Source organism: Arachis hypogaea, chromosome 7 (assembly GCF_003086295.3).
Source record: "Arachis hypogaea cultivar Tifrunner chromosome 7, arahy.Tifrunner.gnm2.J5K5, whole genome shotgun sequence".
NCBI lineage: Eukaryota > Viridiplantae > Streptophyta > Magnoliopsida > Fabales > Fabaceae > Arachis > Arachis hypogaea.
In genome coordinates this window covers 1,200,776-1,224,533 of record NC_092042.1, presented here as the reverse complement: position 1 = coordinate 1,224,533, position 23,758 = coordinate 1,200,776, and the positions used below count along the sequence as shown (strand labels likewise).

Here is a 23,758-nt window from a genome sequence, read left to right as displayed (position 1 = left end):
ACTAACCCATTTCACAACCCTAATAAATTCTATATCTAAAATTTAAATATATCATAAAGAAGACCTTATTCAAAAAGAAGAAAATGGTATATAACTTCCAAATTTGAAATCTAACATAACCATATGTCACAAAACTATGCCTTTTACTTTCATAACATGAATAATTAAGAAAGTATTTTGTTAATCTCATTATTTTCTTGTTCAAACCTTATGACTCATGATGACCACTTTCATTCAATATATATATATATATATATATATATATATATATATATATATATATATATAAACAGACAACCTTTTTTGCTTTGTGCAAGTTATTCTAAGCAGTAGATAATTCCAAATTAATAGTTGAAGCAACTGCAATAATATTGTCCCTTCCACTCATCAATACCATCATATCAAAGACCACCATACATTTATGACTAAATAATCCTGCAAATATTAATTATAAAACCCATTTTTTCCCTCCTTACATCTTCATGTCCATGTGCCCTTCACTTCTGATCTCCACCATCATCATCATATGCACTTCTTTTATATATAGTAGTGTATTATTAATACGCTTAGAATTAGTTGAGATAATGAGTTATTTATAATTTAAAAGGTTTGGAGTTTAAGTATTTGATATAACAAAAAAAGAGTATTTTTTGTAGATATATTATGAGAAATATTTTAAAAAAATAATTGCACACCAACCTTTTTCTTATTTCCATTATATATAATATAAAAGTATAAATGGATTATATATAGTGTAGATAAACCAAAATCTGACTGTAATCCTCATCATTATTAAGTTTTAATTATAAAAAAATGCATAAACATTTTGTTTTTCAGAAAGAATCAGTAATTTTTTTTAAGGTTTAATTATTCTAATAGTTTCTATAGTTTTATCAAATTTATAATTAAATTTTTATATTTTTTAATTAAGTTCCTAAAATATTTTTAGTTTTGTAATTAAGTCACTCTCATGTTAAAAATATTAAAATTAACGAAATATTTTTTTAAAAAACTGTGTTGAAAAATCTAATTAAATTTTTAATTTGGATATATTCATTTACAAAAAAATATTAAATTAACTCTAATATTTTTTACACTAAAAATGATCTAATTATAAAATTAAAACTAATATAAAAACTTAATAATTAAACAAAAATATAAAAATTTAGTAAAATTATAGAAATTTACAAAATAATTAATTTTTTTTTAAATTCATATCTTTTTAGAGAAAAATTTATTAGTCGATTCTTTATACTTGCTATACTTTGAATTAAAGATCATTGATTAAAAAAAATACTTATTGCTTCAATTTACTAGTAAATATCAATAAAATTAGTGAATTATTAATTTATTATAGTAAAAATCCGGCTTTTTAAACTGTGGAATATATACAAATTGGACCTTTTGATTTGTGTTTAAAGAATTTAAAAAATTTGAAATATATAAATTGAAGGGATAATCCAATCTTTATACCTCTTACAAATCAAACAGAACTATTTGATTTTAGCTTCTGATATCACAGCTGCGTAAAGCTGAAGCATTCATACACTCCATAACTACGTTCTACATCATTCTCTCTTCTATATCTAAATTAAAAAGTGTAAAAAAGCTCCATAACTTAAATAAATTATCTAACTATTATGGATTTTAACATTGGAAACAAACATACAGGTCCTGATCATTGCAATATTGAGAATCTGATCCAAATAAGTAAGCAAGCAGATTAAAGTACAGAAACTATTTAGGGTAGAGATACTAGCAATGTTGCAACCACCACATCAATGGTTTCCATCAAATTGCAACCACATAAAAAATTAAAGAGATGCATGGACCACACCCAAATGGGCCATAACTAATTAGATAGAAATTATTTTCTTGATTTAACAACCTATATATCACTATCCCTAAAATAATCATGTCAATTATTATTCACTAAAAATAAATAAATAAAAAGTGTTATATATATATATATATATATATATATATATATATATATGACTAAGAACTAATTCGTTAAATTTAAGTTTCATTTAAGAATTTATCATTGATTAATAAGTTGACAATATTCAAATTTTGAACATTTATTTAAACAAAAGAGTGAATTAATTATTCGAACAAATTAATTATTTTTAATGTATATTTAATTATTCCCAAATAAAGTTCTACTTAACTACTATTCCATGTTTTCCTGCCAACCTTTGTTAGTATAAAAAAGTTCCAATTTCGTCAGGCATATATTTTTTATAATAAACATTATTTTTATACTAGGATGTTTTAGTAACCAACACATATTTTTTTTTTTATTAATTAAAAAAAAATCTAAATACTAAATTAATTAATAATAATCATATATTTATACAATATAAAAAGTATTTAGTGTATAAATTGGTTATTAAAACAGTTTTACTTAAATATCCCATTATGTATTGAACCCAATTGTTAAGTAATTAATTAGATAATAGTTTAAAACTCTGTTACACTTCTAATGAAAATGATTATGCACTAGTGCCCACGTGGGGAGCAAAAAAAAAAATGGAAAAATCTTAACATGATTTTCAGTTCCACCATTTTTCTTCTCTGACAATGAAACACTAGTTAATGGAGACTACTAACACATCAGATTGGAATTACACTCAGACTGCAGCAAATTCCATCAAATTTCAACCCACTACTTGGCATGTTTAAACATTAATAACAAAAAATATTTAAAATAATAATAATAATAATAATAATAATAATAATAATAATAATAATAATAATAATAATAATAATAATAATAATAATAATAAATATCATATCTTACTTCTATAAATACCATCCTACTTATGACTATGCATTTATCACTTCAAAGAAAACCTCTTACAAACATTAGCACAAAAAAACATAAGCTATAGCTTTTGAGTTTAAAGCTTATGCTATTCTTCCATAAACAAAAGTATCATCACTTCTCATCATCTCTTAGCAATGTCTAGAAGCTTAAGAAACCTCTCACTTTCTTCCAAAATTATCTCTTCCATAACATTGATTCTCTCAATAAACTCTCTTTTCTTCTTTTCATGTTGTTACTCTCTTGATGAACAAGGCAAAGCCCTTTTGGCATGGAAGAAAAGTTTGAATGGTAGTTCTAAAGATGCATTATTAGCATCTTGGGACCCTTCAAACCAAACACCATGCAATAACTGGTTTGGTGTGAAATGCAACTCAGAAAATGAAGTCATAGAGATAAACTTGAACTCAGTGAACTTGCAAGGTTCATTACCTTCAAATCTTCAATCTCTTAAGTCCTTGAAGATTCTTGTCCTCTCATCAACCAACATCACAGGAAGAATCCCAAGAGAGTTTGGAGACTATCAAGAACTCATCTCAATTGATCTTAGTAGAAATTCTCTCTTTGGTGAAATACCAGAAGAGATTTGCAAGCTAAGAAAACTTGAGAGTTTAGGACTCCATGATAACTCTCTTGAAGGAAAGATTCCATTGAACATTGGAAACTTATCAAGCCTTGTGAACTTGACACTCTTTGATAACAAATTGAGTGGTGAAGTTCCAAAGAGCATTGGCTATTTGAGAAAGCTTCAAGTGTTCAGAGCTGGAGGGAACAAAAATCTCAAGGGAGAGCTTCCATTTGAGATTGGAAACTGCACTAACTTGATGATCTTAGGCCTAGCCGAAACCGGCATTTCCGGCAGTATTCCGGCATCAATAGGGATGCTGAAAAGGCTTCAAACCATTGCAATTTACACAACACTATTGTCAGGTTCTATTCCTGAAGGGATTGTGAACTGCAGTGAGTTGCAGAATCTTTACTTGTACCAGAACTCTATTTCTGGTTCAATTCCAACTCAAATTGGAAAACTCAGCAAGCTTCAGAATCTACTCTTGTGGCAGAACAATATAGTTGGAACAATTCCTCAAAGTCTTGGAAGCTGCACAGAACTCAATGCTATAGATTTGTCACTGAATCTTCTCACAGGTAGCATACCAAAGAGTTTTGGAAAGCTATCAAATCTTCAAGTTCTTCAACTCAGTGTTAACCAGATTTCAGGTACTATACCTGAAGAAATCTCAAACTGCACTTCTCTGTATCAGATTGAAGTTGACAACAATGCTATTTCTGGGGAGATTCCTTCCCTTATTGGCAACTTGAGAAGCTTGACTCTGTTCTTTGCATGGAAGAACAAGCTAACTGGAACAATTCCAGATAGTCTTTCAGATTGCAAAGATCTTCAGGAGCTTGATCTTTCATACAACAGTTTGATTGGTCCAATACCGAAACAACTATTCGGATTAAAGAACCTCTCAAAGCTGCTGCTTCTTTCCAATGAATTCTCAGGCCTTATTCCACCTGATATTGGTAACTGCACAAGTTTATACAGGTTGAGGTTGAACCAGAACAAATTTTCAGGAACTATTGCATCTGAGATTACCAACTTGAAGAATCTAAACTTTCTTGATCTTGGAAGCAACCATCTTGTAGGGGAGATTCCTCAAGAACTTCACAGATGCCGAAAACTCGAGTTTCTCGATCTTCATTCCAATAGCCTCACAGGTTCAGTTCCATATATGCTTCCAACAAGCTTGCAATTCATTGATTTCTCAGATAATAGGCTAGAAGGTGAACTAAACCATTCCATTGGTTCACTAACTGAATTAACAAAAGTCAACTTGGGAAAGAATCTTCTCAGTGGAAGAATTCCTTCAGAGATTGCTTCTTGTTCTAAGCTGCAACTTCTAGACTTGGGAGGCAATGGCTTTTCAGGTGAAATTCCAAAGGAAATTGGTCAAATTCCTTCGCTTGAAATCGGCCTCAATCTCAGCTATAACCAGTTTTATGGTGAAATTCCAGCAGAATTCTCTGGCCTTAGCAAACTTGGAGTGCTTGATCTTTCACACAACAAGCTCTCAGGGAAATTAGATGCTCTTTCTGAGCTTCAAAATCTTGTTTCCTTGAATGTTTCCTTCAATCATTTCTCTGGTGAATTGCCTAACACTCCATTCTTCAGGAAGATTCCAATCAGTGATATCACTTCAAATGATGGTCTCTTCATTGCTGGTGCTGCTACACACAAAGTTCATGCAAGATTAGCTATGAAGATCATAATGTGCATTCTCTTGATCACAAGTGCAGGAGTAGCACTCTTCACAATCGGTTTCTTGATTCGCGCTTATATGGCCAACAAATCACTCATGAAAAGTGAAAATTGGGAGATAAATTTGTACCAGAAGTCTGAATTCTCATTCTCTATTGATGACATTGTCAAGAATCTGATATCAGCCAATGTGATTGGAACTGGAAGCTCTGGTGTTGTGTACAAGGTAGAGACTCAAAATGGCGAAACACTAGCAGTTAAGAAGATGTGGACATCATCATCAGAGTCCAATGGAGCATTCAGCTCAGAGATTAAGATACTAGGTTCAATCAGACACAAGAACATCATCAAGCTTCTTGGTTCTGGATCCAACAAGAACAAGAGCATGAATCTGCTGTTCTATGAGTACCTCCCTAATGGAAGCCTGAGTTCATTGCTTCATGGCTCAGGAAAAGGGAAAGCAGAATGGAAAACCAGATATGATATTGTGTTAGGCTTGGCTCATGCACTTGCATGTTTGCACCATGATTGTGTGCCTCCTATAATTCATGGAGATGTAAAAGCTATGAATGTGTTATTAGGCCATGGCTATCATCCTTATCTTGCTGACTTTGGTCATGCAAGAATTGTAACTGAAAATGCTGACAAGCCAGTTCAAAGACACTACCTTACTGGTTCCTATGGATACATGGCTCCAGGTAACTTATACTTTTTTCATTCATAGTATAGAGACTTAATTACAAACTTTTAAACAATTAACTATTTGATGAACATTTTCAGCACTTAGATAATCCCTTTAAATCTTGATTAGTACTAATTAGTATTGTTTTTGTTATATTCACAGAGCATGCATTGATGCAGTGTATCACTGAGAAAAGTGATGTTTACAGTTTTGGAGTGGTGTTACTTGAGATCCTCACAGGAAGGCACCCTTTGGATCCAACTCTTCCTGAGGGTGCAAACTTGGTTCATTGGGTCAAGAACCACTTGGCTAACAAAGGAGAACCATTTGAGATCATTGACACAAATCTTAGAGGGACAAGAAATGACCTTACTATGCACCATGAGATGCTTCAAACTTTGGCAGTGTCATTTTTATGTATCAGCAACAAACCTCATGAACGTCCTACAATGAAGGACACTCTTGCAATGCTCAAGGAAATTAGACCCTTTGGTAAAGACTCAGGGGAAGATCATCATGTGTTCAAGGGAGGTTTTTAACAGGACTTAAGAATGCAGTTTCAGATGAATCTTCTAACTAGAAGAATACTTGCAAGGTTCACATTAATTGTGCATAGTGTATTGGTATGCCAGTTAGAGCTGGCTAGAATAACTAGAGATATTCAAATATAATCTTATTAGATATACAAATAAGAAAGTGTTCTAGATGTTTTCAGTTTTTCACCCAACTTACTTCTGTTTTTTAGGTTTATTGGTTTTTCAATATAATGATAACATAAGATCTTCTTGGCCACAATTTTACCTTACAATTCAAGTTTCTGTTTTAGGTGTATGTTTGTGGTGAATGAACCAACATGCAAACAATATTGTGAACAAAAAAAATTGCTCCATGTATACTAAAATCAGCTATTATGTATTTGTGTATATTTATACATATTGATTTATACATTTTTCTAATTAAATAATCAAACTTGTCATAGTAAAATACTCAAACTTACAATAGAACAATAATCAAACTTGTTTACAGTAGCATAATAATTTTTCATGAGATGTTAAATACATATTTCTATATGCGGTAGCTGATTGGTGGCTGATTTTTGGTATAAGGTTGTATTAACATTTTGATAGGAGGTATCTAGGAGAGAATGAAGGCTTAACTCTCAAGGAAGCAGAAACAATGATTAGCATTAGATCAGTTTTTGCAGTTAGAAATCACAAACATGTTTGTAAGACTCACTTAAGACCTTATTCAAGAAATATATGTATATAGTTACTATTACATGTGATGACCAATGTGGACAAAATAATAGTTGAATGAAACCATATATAAAGTTTGAATTAACAAGATTCCTTGACTGCATTCTTTTTTTTCTCTCTATCCCTTCCATACAGACAGACACACACATGGTCCCAGGTTTCAAAGCTTCACATGTATTCCATGTGCTGTCTGAGAGAGACTTATTCCAGTGATTGGAAACTCTCTCATAAGCACATATTTCAAACTGAGATTCTATGTTTGTTTATCCTATACACATATTTGCACATGTAATCACAATGCATTCAGGACCATTATGCTAGTAACATTGAAAGATAACAGCATATATACACATTGCACAAGTGAACAAGGGAATTTCCCATCATTTGCACGGTTCCACAAAATTCTTTGCCATTTAAAAAAAAATGTTTGGTCAAAATGGTCTCTGCCACAATAAAAAAAAGGGATATGTATTGTGTAGGTTCTTTCATATAGTAAATGCCTTCTATATTAGAAGGCAGACAGAGAAAATATGAGCTTGAATTTGTCATATTATTGAGTCATAATTGTTCTCACCAACACTGTTTTTGTTCCTTTTTCATTAATCCCAAATAGTGAAAAGGGAGTTTTGTATGTAAGCTTATCCATTCACATTCACTTGAATCATTCCCCTTTTCCTTCCTTTTCTCTCTATATCATTTACAAGCATAAAAACTTCAGCATTAGTACTTATTCAATTTATTTTTTTAAGATCAAGTTTCATCCTTGGAGGTGTTTTATTTTATTTTATTGGGTATAGTGTCAAGAACATTTTAGTTTAGGCACTACATATAACTATATAAGATACACCCCCCTCCCAAAAATAAAATCTTTTTAAATTAATGCAAAAAAAAAAAAAAATTTTACTGCATGTCATGATACAACTAGGCCTCCCAAGTCCCAAGTCTCCATCACTTATGTAAATAATTCAACAGATGTCATTATATAATTAGCAGTGAATATAGCTGTAATTTGAAAGCAATGTTTGATAATTTATCTTTTTAAGCAAACCATGGAAACAAGCATGTGGCAGATGATTCCAGATCACTTCAACACCACAGCTCCAATAATGATAGGGCATGCATTTGAGAATTGACTCCACAAAGCAAACACTTCTCCTTAGTGGTGCTTTTATTTGCTGCTTTATCACAAGCCTCTGTCAAAACAAGCAGCTTCAATGTACTCAGACAAGTGAAGTCTTTGAGCAAGTTGATGAGGGGCTATGAAATTACTACTTTTTGTTGTTGTTGCCATGGCACTATGAGAGTCAATGGTGGCTCTATCCCTACCACCATATTACTATGTATGCATTTCAGCAAACACTTCTGGACCCTACTGTCAGTGGAATTTCTAAGATTGGTCTGAGTTTTGGATAATGTCCCATTTGTGTGATCACCATGGAGGATCCTGCTTTTGTCTTTCTAGTTTCTTCAATATGAAGTTAATGACATTCCAGCCAAAGCCACGGTATTGGAGCCACCTTATGATCCTTGACTTCCTTGTCTCTATGGATATGTTCTGACCACGTGACCATTGCTTTGAGGCCTGAGCATAAAGATGATCCATGGATTGCTTTGACAAGCCAATAATTGGCTTCTGATCTTCCTCATAATCATTGCCCTTAAAAACAACTTCAACTGCATTCTCAGCATCTGCTTGACTTACTCCCTTCTTGAAAAGTACCTGACATAATAATCACAACTCCATTACACAAAAATAATGCCCTTAAGGATAAGTGTGTTGTGCAATATGTGTGCTTTTGCCTGGTCTTTGTCCCCCAGTGAGGAACCTTCAAGAATGCACGATTTCGGTGCATCTAAGAGAAATCATGAGGGGTGAAGAATGAAACCTTCAACGCATTTGCTATATTGGGAAAGAATGAAAAAAAAAATGGAATTAAATAACTATGGAATGAATTGAATTGATGAGACTTCAATGAAGTATCTAAGTAAAAGGTGAAAACAATACAAGATAAATTGCAAAAGAAATGGAAAATATCGTATCAGAGCTTTCGTGTTAGTTGAACAATTTGCCGAGAAAATTAATAGCACAATAATATGCATCAAGCATAGAATAAATATTTCATTAGAAAGTTCTTAGGTGTAGAAAAAATTCAGTGCAGACTAAATACATGAGTTGAAATTTTGACACAGAAAATTACATATCTTGGGGAATAAAATGATTATTATTAATTATAACCTTGACCTTCAATGCTAGTATCTATTCTCACATGTGCACTCTCAACGGTTAATTCCGAAAAGAGAAAAGGTGGATGCATCGTGCACTGCTGAGTTTGCAAGATGAGGTCACTATGCATTACAATTTTTCCTCCTAATACTTCATTCTAGAGTTAAAATGAAAGAAATTCTGGCAAGCACTTACACAAGCAGCATATCATCCTAAATATTTCCACAACTAAGTATAGATAAAGGAGAAAAAAGCAGTATGGAACATGGCTTTACTTAAGGCTACACATAACAAACAAAAGGTATTAGGAAGAACAAAATTACAGTATAGACTAGCTTACTTGTTTGATCCGCCTCGGCCCCCAAGTTGATGAAGACCATCTAGATTGAGCTAATGATTCAGCATACAGCCTATCATTGATCAATCCTCTGAACCAAAGAAAGAAATAGAAAACAGTCACCATAAACCAAAAATCTTTATTTGTTAGGTAAATTAAGTGTATCAAAATTAGGACATAAAATTATTCTAGAATATATTCTTTTTTTGAGGGGAAAAAAGGCACCCTCTCTCCCTCCTGAGGCAAGAAAAATGGAATAAAAAGAGGAAAAAGGACTTTCAAACATTATAATAGAAAGTTATTTCTAACACACCTCCTCTGAAACTTGTTTATCACTTCCTCCACTAAATTAGGAGAGAATCTTTTCCCAAGCAACTTCTTTCGCAACTCGACTGCTGTGAGTGCCCTGAGAAGCAGAGAGACAAGCATGCTTTAAAAATAATAATAGCATAAAACTGCATCTTATATAAATATATTTGCACCCTATCTCCATAGTAAGTAATTATTTTACCTGAATTAATATAAAACTTATTTCAATCTTATGTTCTTTTCTTTGTCAACTTATAAAATTTGATTATACAGAACAAAATAATGGGGATGGGGAACAACACCTAACCTAGATGCAAGAAATTTAATAGCTGATTCCTCAGCATCATTGGTAAATTTGTCAATTTGCATTGAATCTTGTTCACAAAGGTCTCCTGCTTGATGGACTGATAACTCTTCAACAGCCTCCGCAGCCTCTTCCATTTGTTCACAACCTACAATTCACAAATTAAAATCATAACTTTTTTTTTTCTTTTTTACATTAAGTTTAACCCTGCATATTGAAGCACTAGTGAGTAGTGACTCCCCCAAAACATGACCTAGAGTGATATCATACTAAAAGATGTTAGAAAGTTTACCATCTTCAAAGTTATAAACAGGTAAGCTATTGTGAATTTCATTCGGATTGCGAAAATTTTCGCTCCGCATAACCCTTCCATGCACACCATTTCCCCCATTTAAATTCTTTGGCACACTTGCATCAGGATGGCTAGAACAGCTAAAATTTTTCAGGTTCTTCCCTGGCAGAGAAGTTTCAGATGAATTAAAGTCCCTGCTCTTCAAGCACACAATGTGACACTTCCAAAGGGTCCTATTTTTCAAGTTTCAACCACAAAGGAAAAGTACAAAGCAAACATAAGTATATATGATAAGAAACCAGCTCAAAAATCTTCAGAATATATGCATCATACACAAAAAATCTGATCTTTTTCAGAAAGAGATTGAAGAAACTCCTTCACTTGAATCCAATTCCATCGATTGGGTAGCTAAAATTGTAACTGACTAACTTAATTACACTTAAAAACTAAGACTTTCTGTGTGTTGGTTTCCCTCACTGTTTTATTTTAAGTCAAAAAATGGAAACTTTGGAAGCTGAATGAGAAAAACAACTCACTGACGAATTGAGAAAACGCGAAATGGAAGCTGGCACGAGATTTTGAAGCCGATGTTTCCCGCGAAAGTTGCCATGTTCATCGAATCCACAATTTTAGCTAAACACAAGTGTTTGATTCGTTTGATTTTCACGCTTTCGTTTGTGTTCTGTTTTTGTTTTTTTTTTGTAAAATTGAGTTTGGGCCAAAATGAATTTGGGCTTTGATCTTTGGGTTGGCCCATATTTTCTGCATCCCAGCTAGCGCATTGGAAATTTGGAATTCTTTTTCTTTAGACCAAAAAATAACACACAAAATATCTTATTTGTATATTTATTTAGAGAAATATTATTCTTGGAAAAAAAATTCAAAGAAACGTTATTTTTACATTAAAAATTTAAATATCTAACACAAGTCCACACAACATAAAAGATAAAAAATGAAAAAGGATTAGATGGTAAGACAGAAAAAAGTGGTGTCGTTCTTCTTAGCTATTTTTATAAAGAAAAAGTATACGGTACCAATATATTGTCTGTCAACTTATTATCAATAATAATTAATTATTATATTTTAATTACAATTAGCATTGTCAATAATTATTAATTATTATATTGACACATTTATAAAGACTCTTCCATTAGACACGCCATAAAAAGATATTTCTATTAGATACATCTACAAAGACACTTCTATTAAATACAGTCATAAATAAGAGTTGGCATAAGTTGGTAGAATCCTGATTGGTTACATAATAGGATTGTTTTAAAAAATATAAAGTTTAATTTAAATGTACAAATAATATTCTACATTTTATTAACCACATTTTTGAAAAATCATATTTGTAGATAAAAGTGAGAAGAATTTTTTTTTTTCACTCAACAGGGTTTTATCTTCCACAAAAATAGAAGAGAAAAATGATTAGATGGTAACATAGAAAATCTGAAAAACTAGAGATATTGCATTATGCATTCTATGCAATATTCATTGGATGTTGATACTTACATTTAGATGTAGAAATAACATTAACATAATTATGTAAAATCATGTTAAAGATAAAAAGCATGCTAATTGGTTGTTATCTGATTATAGCAGTTGAAAACAAGAAGAAAAGAAAAAAGATGATGGTAGGTGAATAGAGAGAATAATGCTAGTGAAATTTGGTATTACAAGATTGGAGAATCTTAATCTGAACTAGTTCTGAGTTCTCCAAGCATACAAGAAATGGCAAAAACCTATGAGAGATGGAGTCTCCCCTGCTATTTCAGATTTTTCTGAGCTACAAGGATTCAAGGATCCAGGCTTAAAGATAAACACACCACGCCCTGATGGACCAATCTCATTGAATAACCAATCATGAACATCCCAAAACATATGAACTGGCAAGTTATTCACCATGAGAATTTCATTCCCTCTAAACCTCCAATTGAGGTTCATGATCCTACTTGTCAACATGCCATCTATGGTGATCCACATTTCCGGATCATCCGGCCCGGATAGCGAGGTCTCAATGACGATATCATGTTCCTCTTCGCCGTCTTGTAACATTGCCTTGGTGCAAAACATCTTCTTTCCAGACACATTTTCTTTCTTGCACAACAAGGTAGCCTTTTCAGGTGATGGGGTTGATTTGGTTCTTTCATAAGCATCCTTTTCTAAATCTCCTAGCAACAGAGCCACCTCTTTCTTGTGCACCAAGGCAACGTAATAGCCTGAGCAAGGCTGTGGATTGTTGGAGAATTTCGCGTGCCGGAAATCCCAGAAGACATCTATTCTTGCCTTATCTATTTCAAAGGACTTAAGGCCTTTTTTCCCCCACGAATGGCCGGATTCGAAATCAATCTTGCAGGTGAACTTGGTTGAAACAGAGGAAGAAGCAGAGGGCTCTTCAAGGCTCATAGAAAGGGAATGTTCCGTGGGACTCTTGCACCATGTCACAACAACACTACGATAAGAATCTGCTAAGTTTGTATGATACACAAATGTGACATAATTCTGAAGGGCATCTTTCCTTGCAGCCTCTCTTTTCGCCACCTCATCCTTGTTCGGCAGACCAGTCCTCCTCGACCGGCGATCAGGAATGGATATTGGCACTGCTCCTATAAGAGAATTCGCCATTGCATATAGGATTGATACTTGATCCTTCTTTGGCCCTTTAATGGTTGTTTTGTTGAAGAGAATTACAATTGGTAGAACTAGGTATGAAGCCTAGTTACAATGAAAATCATCATCTTTCTTTCACCTATTGTAATTCCCAAATTGGAAAAGCTTCATGCTTTGCCAATTATTTAAGGAAAAGAGATGTTTTGTTACACCATGGGAAATGGAGAAAACAAAATCTCTTGCTAATATAATGATTGAATGTTAAAACCTTGGCTTGGAATTAGGAAATGTACCAAGGATGTTAGAAGAATTGCAGAGGAGTTACAATTTTGATATGAAAGAACATGCATGAAAGAAAATCAAGGCTTAACGAATTGCAATGTGAAAAAACAATACCAATCTATGCTGAGGTTGTCAATGAGGTGTCAATGAACTAATCTTTATCCTTTTCTTCCCTATTAATAGATCAATTTTCTCTCAAGTTTGAAGATGAAAAAACAAGTTTTTGTCCCACTCTCTTGCATTATTTTTCCAACCTTATTATAGTAAATGTCTCATTCATTTTGGAAACTAACAAGAAGGATGCTGGTTAAGATTCTGCTTATGAACTTCTTTAAAATAGGATGCTATAGGAAAATCGTTCCATTATTTATGTAATACATTTCCTAAAAAATAGTATAGTAAAATAATAGGAAGTTAAAACAGACCATATGCTATAAATATCATTATATATTTAAAATATGGCAGTGAACTTATGTTATTAGAGAAGCAATAATAGATTAATAATTAACATATCATCATACTAGAAATCAACATCTCAAAGCCCCCAATTCATGAGATTCATGAACACAACCAACCTAAATATAATAATGCAATCAACTTCTCAGAAAAGTTATGTACTGCATAAACAACAACACCTTCTGGTTTCATTAAAATACATAATTCAAGTTACAAAGTTGAAAAAAATGAAGAGAGGTCTCACAAAACTGACCTCAAGAACTCAGCCTCTACACAAGTACATGAGCCGGCACCACAACATGCACATCAATACCAGTAACTGTACAAAAAATAAATAATATAAAAAAGAAAAAAAAATCATTTTCCAACATGAATTCCTCAAGATGAAACAAAAAACTTCCCACGGGGTGTAGATCTGCTCCTTCTAAATTCATGCATTGTGGTATTGCTGCGACCGGAACCATTTATAAGTTTGTTCTCAACTTTGCTAGTCAATAAAGGCTCAGCTGCTTGCACCATTCCTCTGCATATCACAAAAAATGTTCGGTTATGTTATTAATAGAGCTATGAATATCATATTTTGCAAGCAAATTTTACAATAATTCCTTTGTTCATACCTTGATCCTATGTTTTGCCAATTCTTTGACATGTTCTGTCGAGTATTTTTCGGATTCAAAGTACCATGGACTGCAGAGTCCATGAACCTGAGATCATTTTCTGGCTCAAAATAATCGATTTTTCGAGGCGCAACAGCAGTTATTTCACCAGCAGTTTCCATATCAGATTTTTGAATCCTAAAGGGTATTTGTTGATGATGCTGCTTGGCCTTAGCCTTACTATCAGCCTTGCTTTTCTTGGTAACACTTTGTTTTGATACACTAAATACTTGCTTGAATTGTTCTTCTTCCTGTTCTTGATGAACTTTCCTGGAGCTGATCTTTTGAAGGTTAGTAAGTGTTTCAGAAATGTTGCTGTCTTGTTTGGATGTCTCTTGCGAATTCACATACACCTTTGAGTTATTGTCTATAGATTGGGCCATTTGCATTATAGCAAGAGACTTGTTTACTCTAGCTGGAAATTGATTCTTTAGTATTGGTTGGTTTTCTGGTGTGTCACTTTTGACCTTGCTTTTAATGACAGAGCCTCTATCAGTGGATATTGATCTCCTGATTGGAGGCGATGGCGATCGACCCCTCCCTGATGAGCTTACTAGCTTTTCTTCAGTTAGAAGAAATGATTTTGGGATGGAATCCTTGTCCATAAATGTTGAGGGGAGTCTTGATCTTGTATGCTTACCCGAAGAACTAATTTTAGCCTGAAAAAAAAAAGAATTTGAGATTTAGGAAGGGAATATACAAGTATATTAACACTACATTGCATCAGAATTGCCAAATATATCATAAAATATGATTATATGTGAATATTCAAGAACCTCAGAACTTCTATCATCCAGGGATCTTTGACTATTATCAGACTTAATACTGCCACTGGTAACATTTTTAGGCAAACGATATGGCGAAACAGCCCTTGGTTTCTGAGATTCGATGGCATTTCTAGTATTCCCAGTTTTCCATTGTTCAAGTTCAGTTTCCTTCCTTGCCAATGCTAATTTGATATTCGAAATCTGAAAATGTTCATATCATTATATTACATTCAGTAAGTAAAATTTGAAATTGCACATTACTAATGATCAAATGCCGAACCTCATCCTTTAGCTCTCGGATTTCACCAGTTTCTTTATTAGATTGAGCAGCCCCAAGTTCAATGCAAGCAACCCTCTCAGCAAATTTTAGTGTGCTAATTGTTTCCCCAAGAGCATTGACTTCAGGATTTATATGAACAAACATCAAAGTTTTTGCATGCCCACCTATTTATGTAGAAACAAATAACAAATGCAAAAGATAAGTACAGGTCAAGTTACATGAAAAAACAATATGTACTAAAGATAAAGGGTAAAAGAGTTCTTTGTGATTATGCTGATTACCTAAAGAGTCTTGTAACACTTGTGTGAGCTTGCTATTTCTGTAAGGAATATGTGGACTCTTCTGTGCCAAAGCAGAGATAACATCTCCAAGTGCAGAAAGAGATTTGTTTATATGCTGTGCCTCCTTTAGTCTTTCACCAACAGCCTCAGATTTGTCCACTCTCTCGCTTCCAGCCAAATCCACAAGATGGAGACAACCCTTGAGAATGGAGTTTGAAACTAGATCCTTCCCTCTAACATGGACTGTCAACACACTGCAATAGGATGGTAAAGAATTTTATTTAATATTTTTTATGGTTAGACTAGTCATCTCTATATTCAATGAGGAAGAAGTTTTACCTGTGAGAACGGCTGCTTCGCTCATTTAGAGCTGTAGCGCCTACAGCGCGGTTCTTCTGACCAATTCTCATCAAATCAAGAACATCTTGAGTACAACTAACTGGAACTAAACTTGCATCTGGCACATTAAGTCCATTCAATTGAGAATTGTTTCGTATATCTAATGTATGTATTTGTTAAGGACTTCATTGCTAAAACTAAAGGATTTGCTTTAATGATTAAGATATATAAATAAAGAAATATGTGCTTGAAAGAAGGATATCTTCTATTAGAACCATCGCTAACTAATAAATCTCTAACTTGCTCATTGTATATTTCAATCATCTGGACACCAACTTCATATTTTATGGCTTCTGCCCTTTCCTTTGATATATGAAACAAGTCACGCAAAGCCCTGTAATTTACACCCCATGTCTCTTCAGACATCAGATCAGGGCCGCTCTACAAAGGCAAAAAATGACATTAGACATAAGCATATAAATGAAAAACAATGAGACAACAATAAAGGTGACAAAGCATATGATTTGCAACTAGTATATGAAAGCAAAGGTGTGTTGAATCTAGCATTACCATTGTATAGGTCTTTCCTGAACCGGTCTGTCCATATGCAAAAATGCAAACATTGTAGCCATCTAAAACGGACCTGACGAGTGGTTGAGTGTCTGCGTAAATTTGTTCTGTGCACGAAAAAGAAGAAATCATTATAATAATCTTCAAATAGGAAGTAATGTATAACAAACTACAATTTATTTGGAATGAAATTACAAAATGTCTAGTCATGATGCATTGAATATTTAACAAAGTGTGTACTAGTCCTGTAGATTTCACTACTTGTTAAAAATTGAACTACCTTGTGTGACATTTGTTGGAAACACCTTATTAAATGAAAACACCTTTCTAGCTTCTTTCCCTTGCTTTTGAGGATTTACTATCATTATGTTTCCATCTTCTCCTATATAGTCTACTGTAGATTGCGCATTTGACTGTCCTGGTGAGAAAGGCTTCACTCTACAGTAGACCCTTATGGCTCCTGTAACATAGAATATCTCATCATTATACATTTTCATATAAGTAGCTTCTCAGAATTCAGTCTTGAGAAGTTTTGGTAACTCCATGTACCTTTGAGGTCTTGTACTTGATTATATAGAATGCGGTTCTCCTCCAAAACTTTGTGGTAGGATGTGGAAGTCACTTCAAGACTCTTGATATGATTCTCTGATAATTACACAAAGAAAATTAACCTATTGCTATGAAAGAATAATATACTAAAAGATTCTGCTTAGGTGGAGAAAATTTTCCAATGGAAAACCATGTACAGATAGATCTTTACCTAGCCTGCTCAGTTCTTTCTCCCACTCAGATTGAATTTGTTTGACCTCCATCTTTAGCTCATCAAATAAGTATTTCATCCTCTGAAGAAAGAGTAAAACCATTTAGGGTGTATGGTGCTACATGATAGTGGATCTAAAGCAGAACATTGACAACAGTTAGTGCTAAATTTTATACCTCAAGTTGTTTCTGCTGAGCATCAATTATTTCGACATGTTTTGAACAATGATTGTTATTATGCATTGTATTATCACGCTTTCCGCCACAAATGCAGAATTTTGACAAATCATCTGACGCCAAACTACTTCTTTGATTAAGATATAATGTGATAGCTTCTATAAAATCTCTCTTAGTGATGCAACCAACATCGTTTTTCAGTATTCTCTTCAGCAGAACTCCAAGCTACAGAACCATGTTCAGAATTCTATTTTAGATTACTTTATGCAGCTAGGAAAACTAAATCCAAATCAATGGCAGTTCTAATAATTGAGAAACAAAAGAAATGAAGGTGCTTATTATAATCAAAAGCTTAGTTGAAAAAAAATTTGGCATACCTGTTTGCCTTGAGAAACAAGCATTGCAGAGAAATCCTTGGCTAATTTTCTGAGCAAAGTATCAATTACCTACATATTTTGATCATGTATATCAGATATCACAATTCAGGAATAATATTGGATGAACAGATAATTCTTTATGCAAAATCTTGATTTAGGGAAAAAATTTCCTAACAAGTAACAAACATATTAACACACATTACATTAGCCTATCCCAAATTTTCCACTTTAGAAAATAGCTAAGTACTCAACATATAAATTATGCAACAATTTTTTTACATGTAAACTATAATAGAGCTAGGGTACATGAATACAACACATTTGGAAAGGATCTTACCCACCATTGCATTCAGTGGAAGATCTTCAACCCCATCTGTCTCTCTAAGGTATGCCAGGAGAAGCTTCAGTCCAAATTGATCAAACAGGAAGGCCAAGGCATCAGCAGTTTTGGTTTCTTCGACGGAGACATCTTCGGATAGACGAAGAAACTCTAGCATCTGTTCATATTGTGACAACTCAGACTCATCCAGTGACTCATCAGCACTTTCACTGCTCGCCACGTCGGAAGGCGAAGAACCTTTCGGAAAGGAAGTGATCCTCACAGTTCCTCCATACCTCCACACCCCAACTCCACCTGAAAGCTTCCATTCATAGTACCCTTTCAAACACAGAATGCAGTCCACAACTTTGCTTGATGAACCTCCCTGAAAATATATCACACATTGAAAAAAATTAAACCTCATTAACATAAATCAAAGTCAATTACAAGTTCCAAGTTCCAAGTTCCAACCTTCTCCAAATCTGAAGCTTCGAATGTCAAAAGCTGCATGTCCTTAACAGCTTCCAGAAAGTTCCTCATATTCTCAAAGTACTGAATTGCAGATTGTGCAGCTCCCTCTGCAGATTGAACAGCAGGGGTGGGATTCTCCACCACCTTTTTCCCAATGCATTTTTGATTAATCTCTATATAATTCACTATTATATTCTGAAGTAACGGCTTTTGTAACAAACTATAACTGAATGTAACGGTTAGTTAGTTAGTTACCTTGAGGACGGCGCCGGGGTTGACCTTGTTGAGGACGTTGCAGAGAATGAGACCGTTGCGAAGTGAGAGGCAGAACTCTTCCTCGGAGGGTTCTTTGGAGAGTGATGCCCACGCGCCACTGTCCATTTGGCGAAGCCATTCTGCTGCTTGATACCTCCTTGAAGCTTCAACAGATCAACATGGCGGGAAAATAATGCAACTTTTGTTATTTCCATTTTAATCCCTTTTCAAAAAAATTATTTCACTCTAGTCCTTTTTTCTTACTAAAAAATACTACATAATCAGTAAATATTATTATTTTTGATTCACATTTAGCCAACAATAATTTACCCTCATATTCACATATATTTTATACCTAAAATAAACACACAAAAAATACCTAAAATATAGTTTGCACATATATTTACTAAAATTTTACATACATATATTAATATAGTTTTTATTCACATTTTTTAGAATTTGTATATATAAATTAATAAAATTTATTTATTAAAAATAATTTAATATTTATGTTAGTTAAATAATAATAAAAAATACTTAAAATTAATGTTAGAAGAATTTCTCATAATTTTTTTTATCTCTATAGTCTAAATTTAATGTTGGAGTTGTTTTATATGTGACAAAAAGTGCTTTTAAAACTTAAAAGTACTACTATAAAATTGGCTATACTTTATGGGGGAGTGTTGGACGGCCAAAGGGGAGCACGAATATAAGTTAAGTGTGACAGAGATGAAGATGTTGAGATTGATAAGTAGTCATACACGTTTGGATAAAATAAGAAACGAAGATATAAGGGAGAGAATTGGAGTAGCACCCAAAAAGATGATAGAATCGCGTCCCAGGTAGCTTGGACATGTGAGAAGAAGACCGACAGAACACCCAGTCAAGAGAGTGGTGGGTGGATGAGATGGAAGATGGATAAGAGGTAAAAGGCAGAGGAAGACCTAAGAAGACCATCGCATGAGATGGTCAAATACGATCTACATGTAAACAATCTTTTTGTAGACATGATACATAACAGAACTCAATAACATCATTTGATTCATGTACTCGACCTATCTAGTGGGACAAGGCTTTATTGTTGTTGTTTGTAATCTAAATTTAATGTTAAGATATATAACATTATAGACACCAAAAAAGCTATATAACATTATAAAACCAAAGAATAATAAAGGCGTCTACTCTTTAAAGAGAACATTAATGATTCCATTGTTATGCTTTTGCTTTGACTACCTATTTTATTGACTTCAATTGCTACTAAAGAGTAGACAAAGCTTAAAGTAAAAGATTATATACTATATAGTATAGTATAGCATTCTTTTACCTTTATGCTACTATTTAATACTTAACATAATTAGCGTATATAAACATTACGTTACAAATTAAATACAACTAAACTAGTGAGAGATAATAATGACCCACAAACTTAAAAGAGAAAATAATGCTACCATAATAATTCTCCCAATTCAAAAGTTGATAAATTCATAGAGAGGACCACAGACCCACCACCACCCACGCCACCATTGATGGCGGTGGCCTGGTGCTGCCAGTGGTGAGGGAACAATGCAGTGCCACGCACCCCACCATTCTTTGCAACAATAATATTTGTTCATATAATAAATAAACGTAGATTAATTGATATAATACCAGCTTCCTCTGCTTTCCTCTGAGCTAATTCATGATCATTGATGATCTCATCTTCATTGTTGTTGTTGATGCTACCCTTCAAACCTCTTTTACATGGAGTCTCCTGCCGCATTCTGCAGAATCAATAGAAACTAATCAGAGAAGTGTTTCGATCCTTCTTCATGTTTATAGAGTGTAACATGGTAGTTGATAATACCTGGGAAAGTGATGAATGATGAAGAAGCTGAAAGAGGTTGGTGCAATGGAAGCAGATCTGATCTAAGGCAAAGTAGTTCTCGTGCGTTTTGTGAATGAAAAAGTGGAATCAATGAAGCATTCATTCAAAATTTTTGCAGTGGCTTTGGAATTTAATGCAGTGAGCGTCTTTTTTTAGTTTAGAGAGAAAAATAAAATGAAGAAAAACAGAGTCATCAGAGAAGAGAGAGAGAGAGAGAGATTCAAAAAAACAACGGATGAAAAACAAAACCTTAGTTAGAGATTTAAAAATAAACGTTGGTGTCTCCGTCACGGTGCCGTAACGGTATCCGACGTGGCATGGTCTATGTAGGACCCATGAATAGTTGGACCAAACGGCAGAATCCGGCCTCAATGACCAAAAGGGCTAGGCTCAAAACTTTTTGCTACCAAAATGCAAAGAAGATACAAGTTAACGTGTATTTAGAGACAGTCTCCTAATAATTTAGACATTATTGTTAGAGAGGAGTATTATTTTTTTTAGATTTTTTTTTGTGTTATGTTCAGTCACCAAAAAGTTAATGTGTACATGTTATGCATACTTGATAGCTACCAATAAAATTCGTTATATTTAACTAATCAATTGAATGCTCAACTCACTCGTCCACTTAAATAAATATAAGAATTTCGATATAAAATTTTGTCTACTGTAACAACCAATTAGTTAATGATACACAAATACATAGTATTTAATTTTGATATGCACTTAATATTATTGTTATAGGTTATATACTTAATAAATTAAGAATGTCCTTAATTCACAATCATACTCAAACATCATATAATAATTCACTTAGCAAAGAATTAGTGACAGAGATGACAATAAATCCTTATAGAATTGTACATGGTTTAATTAATCTAAAAATTAAACCTATTTTTTGGTTAACTAAAAATTTAATTTTGATTAATTAATCAAATTAATTTTATATGATAAAATTGATTATTAATGGGTTATAGAATTTAAAAACTAGTTTTTAACTGGTTATAAAAATAAAAATCGATTTTGAAAAAAAAAAACTTGTTTTTAAATAGAAAAATTAGTTTTTGAAAAAATAAAACCATTTTCTGTCCAAAAATCGATTTTAGACGACAAAAAAAAACTTTTAATTGAATTTTTAATCTAAAAAAATAAAATTAAAATTTTTAAAAGTTTAGTTTTGATTTTGGTTAATCGATTAAAAATCAGTTTTTTAAATTAATTTTGATTAACTAATTTTAAAAAATATAAATATAACTTTTAAAATTATTTTATTAAATTGGTTAACTAAAATACAATTATAAGTTTTTAGCTAATTAACCACCTTTTGATTTTTTAATATATACCCCTAGATCCTTATATCCTTATGAACAAGAGTTTTGAATAAATGAGGTTTGATGCTTATATAACACACTTGAAGGAGATTGTTGATTTGATATGATGCAACACAAATATCAATTACATTTTACATACTATATATATCAAAATAGGTTACCCCTAATATGAAACTAACAGATATGGAGATATTAAATTAAAGACAACTAAGAAAGTAGCAATGTTTGGCGATCTCTTTTGACTAAGAACTTAATCAGTTTGCATGGTTGGTACTTATTTATGCAATTAGATAGTTGATTGTTTTACAGGAACAATGTGAATATGTTTGGTGAAAAAAAGTGAAAGGTGAAACTAAAGTTGGCGAGAAATCCTCAATTCCATTGGAAAGTAAATAATCATTTTTAATATTTAAGTAGATTTATCAGATGGAATTTATCTTTTATAAATATTATTATAATTATTAGTGTTTTAATCGGCAAAAATAGAAATTTATTCTGTAATAATAATAATAATAAAGAGAATGGTGATGGGTCCTATTTACTTGACGGCAATAAATTAAAGGCATATAAATTATAATGATAGAGTATCTATATATCCCAGTGTGCGTTAGATTTTGAAAAAGAATGAGAGCCAAAAGTCTCAAAGTTTGGTCCTGTTCCAGAACGTTGGATCCCCCAATTTTAAAATCATTGCATTTGTTAACCTTATATGTAGTAATTTGCATTTTGCACCACATTTAATGGACCAAGCAAGACCTCACCCATCTGAATTCCTCTCATTATTGAACATTTTTTATTCCTTTTTCTTAGTTGGTTAGAGATTAGTGATGATGTAGGGCATGACCCTTTTCTTATATTTTAAAAAGTTGATATCAATATTTAATAGTGTTCTTGTTATTGTTTTTATTGATTTTCTTTCAAGCAATCCTTTAGACTACGTTTGTTTCTGAGAATAGAATGGGACAAGACACTGAGAACAGGATAGGATAAATATAGGTTAGAGACACAATTTTGTGTTATTGTATTCTGTTTGGTGATAAACTAGAATAAATTATGAAAATTCAATTTATTCTCATTTTTTTCATTCAAAAAAATTTGAGATGAAAAATATAATAATAAAAAATATAATTATGAAAAATTAACAAGAATAATAAAAGAAAGAATAAAAAAAAGTTGTGTCCCTTGTTAGTGTCTCCGTGTCTTTCCTGTCAGGATAGACACAAAATACACTAATTCAGTGTCTCTGGACACATTGTCTCTCTTCTGCCAAATACAATTTTGTGTCTCTGTGTCCCTGTCTCAGTGTCTTGTCTCTGTAAACAAACGCAGCCTTAATTCGATTAGAATTTGTGATTGACTTCAAGTTGATTTATCTGATTTTTTGTTTTTTTGTTTTTTTTTTTTGGACTTGGTCTGGTGTTTTCTTTTACGGTTTATTGGGTTTTTTCTTCTGCCATACTCACTCAATGA

General features: G+C 32.7%; 4 protein-coding genes across 4 annotated transcripts; 1 reads left to right on the top strand and 3 right to left on the bottom strand.

The window, feature by feature from the left end:
* The first annotated feature begins 2,816 nt into the window (after positions 1 to 2,816).
* On the top strand, positions 2,817 to 6,567 carry LOC112701784 (uncharacterized). The gene is made up of 2 exons (XM_025752542.3): positions 2,817 to 5,788; positions 5,935 to 6,567. The coding sequence occupies exons 1-2, from the start codon at positions 2,965 to 2,967 to the stop codon at positions 6,309 to 6,311; spliced, it is 3,201 nt and encodes a 1,066-aa protein (XP_025608327.1). The 5' UTR covers positions 2,817 to 2,964; the 3' UTR covers positions 6,312 to 6,567.
* Positions 6,568 to 7,980: 1,413 nt separating this feature from the next.
* On the bottom strand, positions 7,981 to 11,161 carry LOC112701785 (uncharacterized). The gene is made up of 6 exons (XM_025752543.3): positions 11,031 to 11,161; positions 10,495 to 10,727; positions 10,206 to 10,350; positions 9,903 to 9,995; positions 9,593 to 9,680; positions 7,981 to 8,748 (listed from the first exon to the last, which is right to left on the bottom strand). Exons 1-6 carry the CDS (start codon positions 11,108 to 11,110, stop codon positions 8,458 to 8,460), a joined length of 930 nt encoding a protein of 309 aa, XP_025608328.1. The 5' UTR covers positions 11,111 to 11,161; the 3' UTR covers positions 7,981 to 8,457.
* Positions 11,162 to 12,198: 1,037 nt separating this feature from the next.
* On the bottom strand, positions 12,199 to 13,122 carry LOC112701783 (uncharacterized). The gene has a single exon (XM_025752541.2). It carries the CDS (start codon positions 13,120 to 13,122, stop codon positions 12,199 to 12,201), a length of 924 nt encoding a protein of 307 aa, XP_025608326.1.
* Positions 13,123 to 13,965: 843 nt separating this feature from the next.
* On the bottom strand, positions 13,966 to 21,193 carry LOC112701782 (kinesin-like protein KIN-14F). The gene is made up of 18 exons (XM_025752540.3): positions 20,940 to 21,193; positions 20,744 to 20,856; positions 19,097 to 19,260; positions 18,842 to 18,985; positions 18,393 to 18,755; positions 18,052 to 18,120; positions 17,675 to 17,899; positions 17,499 to 17,580; positions 17,288 to 17,383; positions 17,019 to 17,198; positions 16,739 to 16,845; positions 16,431 to 16,609; positions 16,169 to 16,333; positions 15,830 to 16,083; positions 15,549 to 15,712; positions 15,278 to 15,469; positions 14,463 to 15,160; positions 13,966 to 14,368 (listed from the first exon to the last, which is right to left on the bottom strand). Exons 2-18 carry the CDS (start codon positions 20,853 to 20,855, stop codon positions 14,224 to 14,226), a joined length of 3,339 nt encoding a protein of 1,112 aa, XP_025608325.1. The 5' UTR covers position 20,856; positions 20,940 to 21,193; the 3' UTR covers positions 13,966 to 14,223.
* Between the last annotated feature and the right edge of the window lie 2,565 nt (positions 21,194 to 23,758).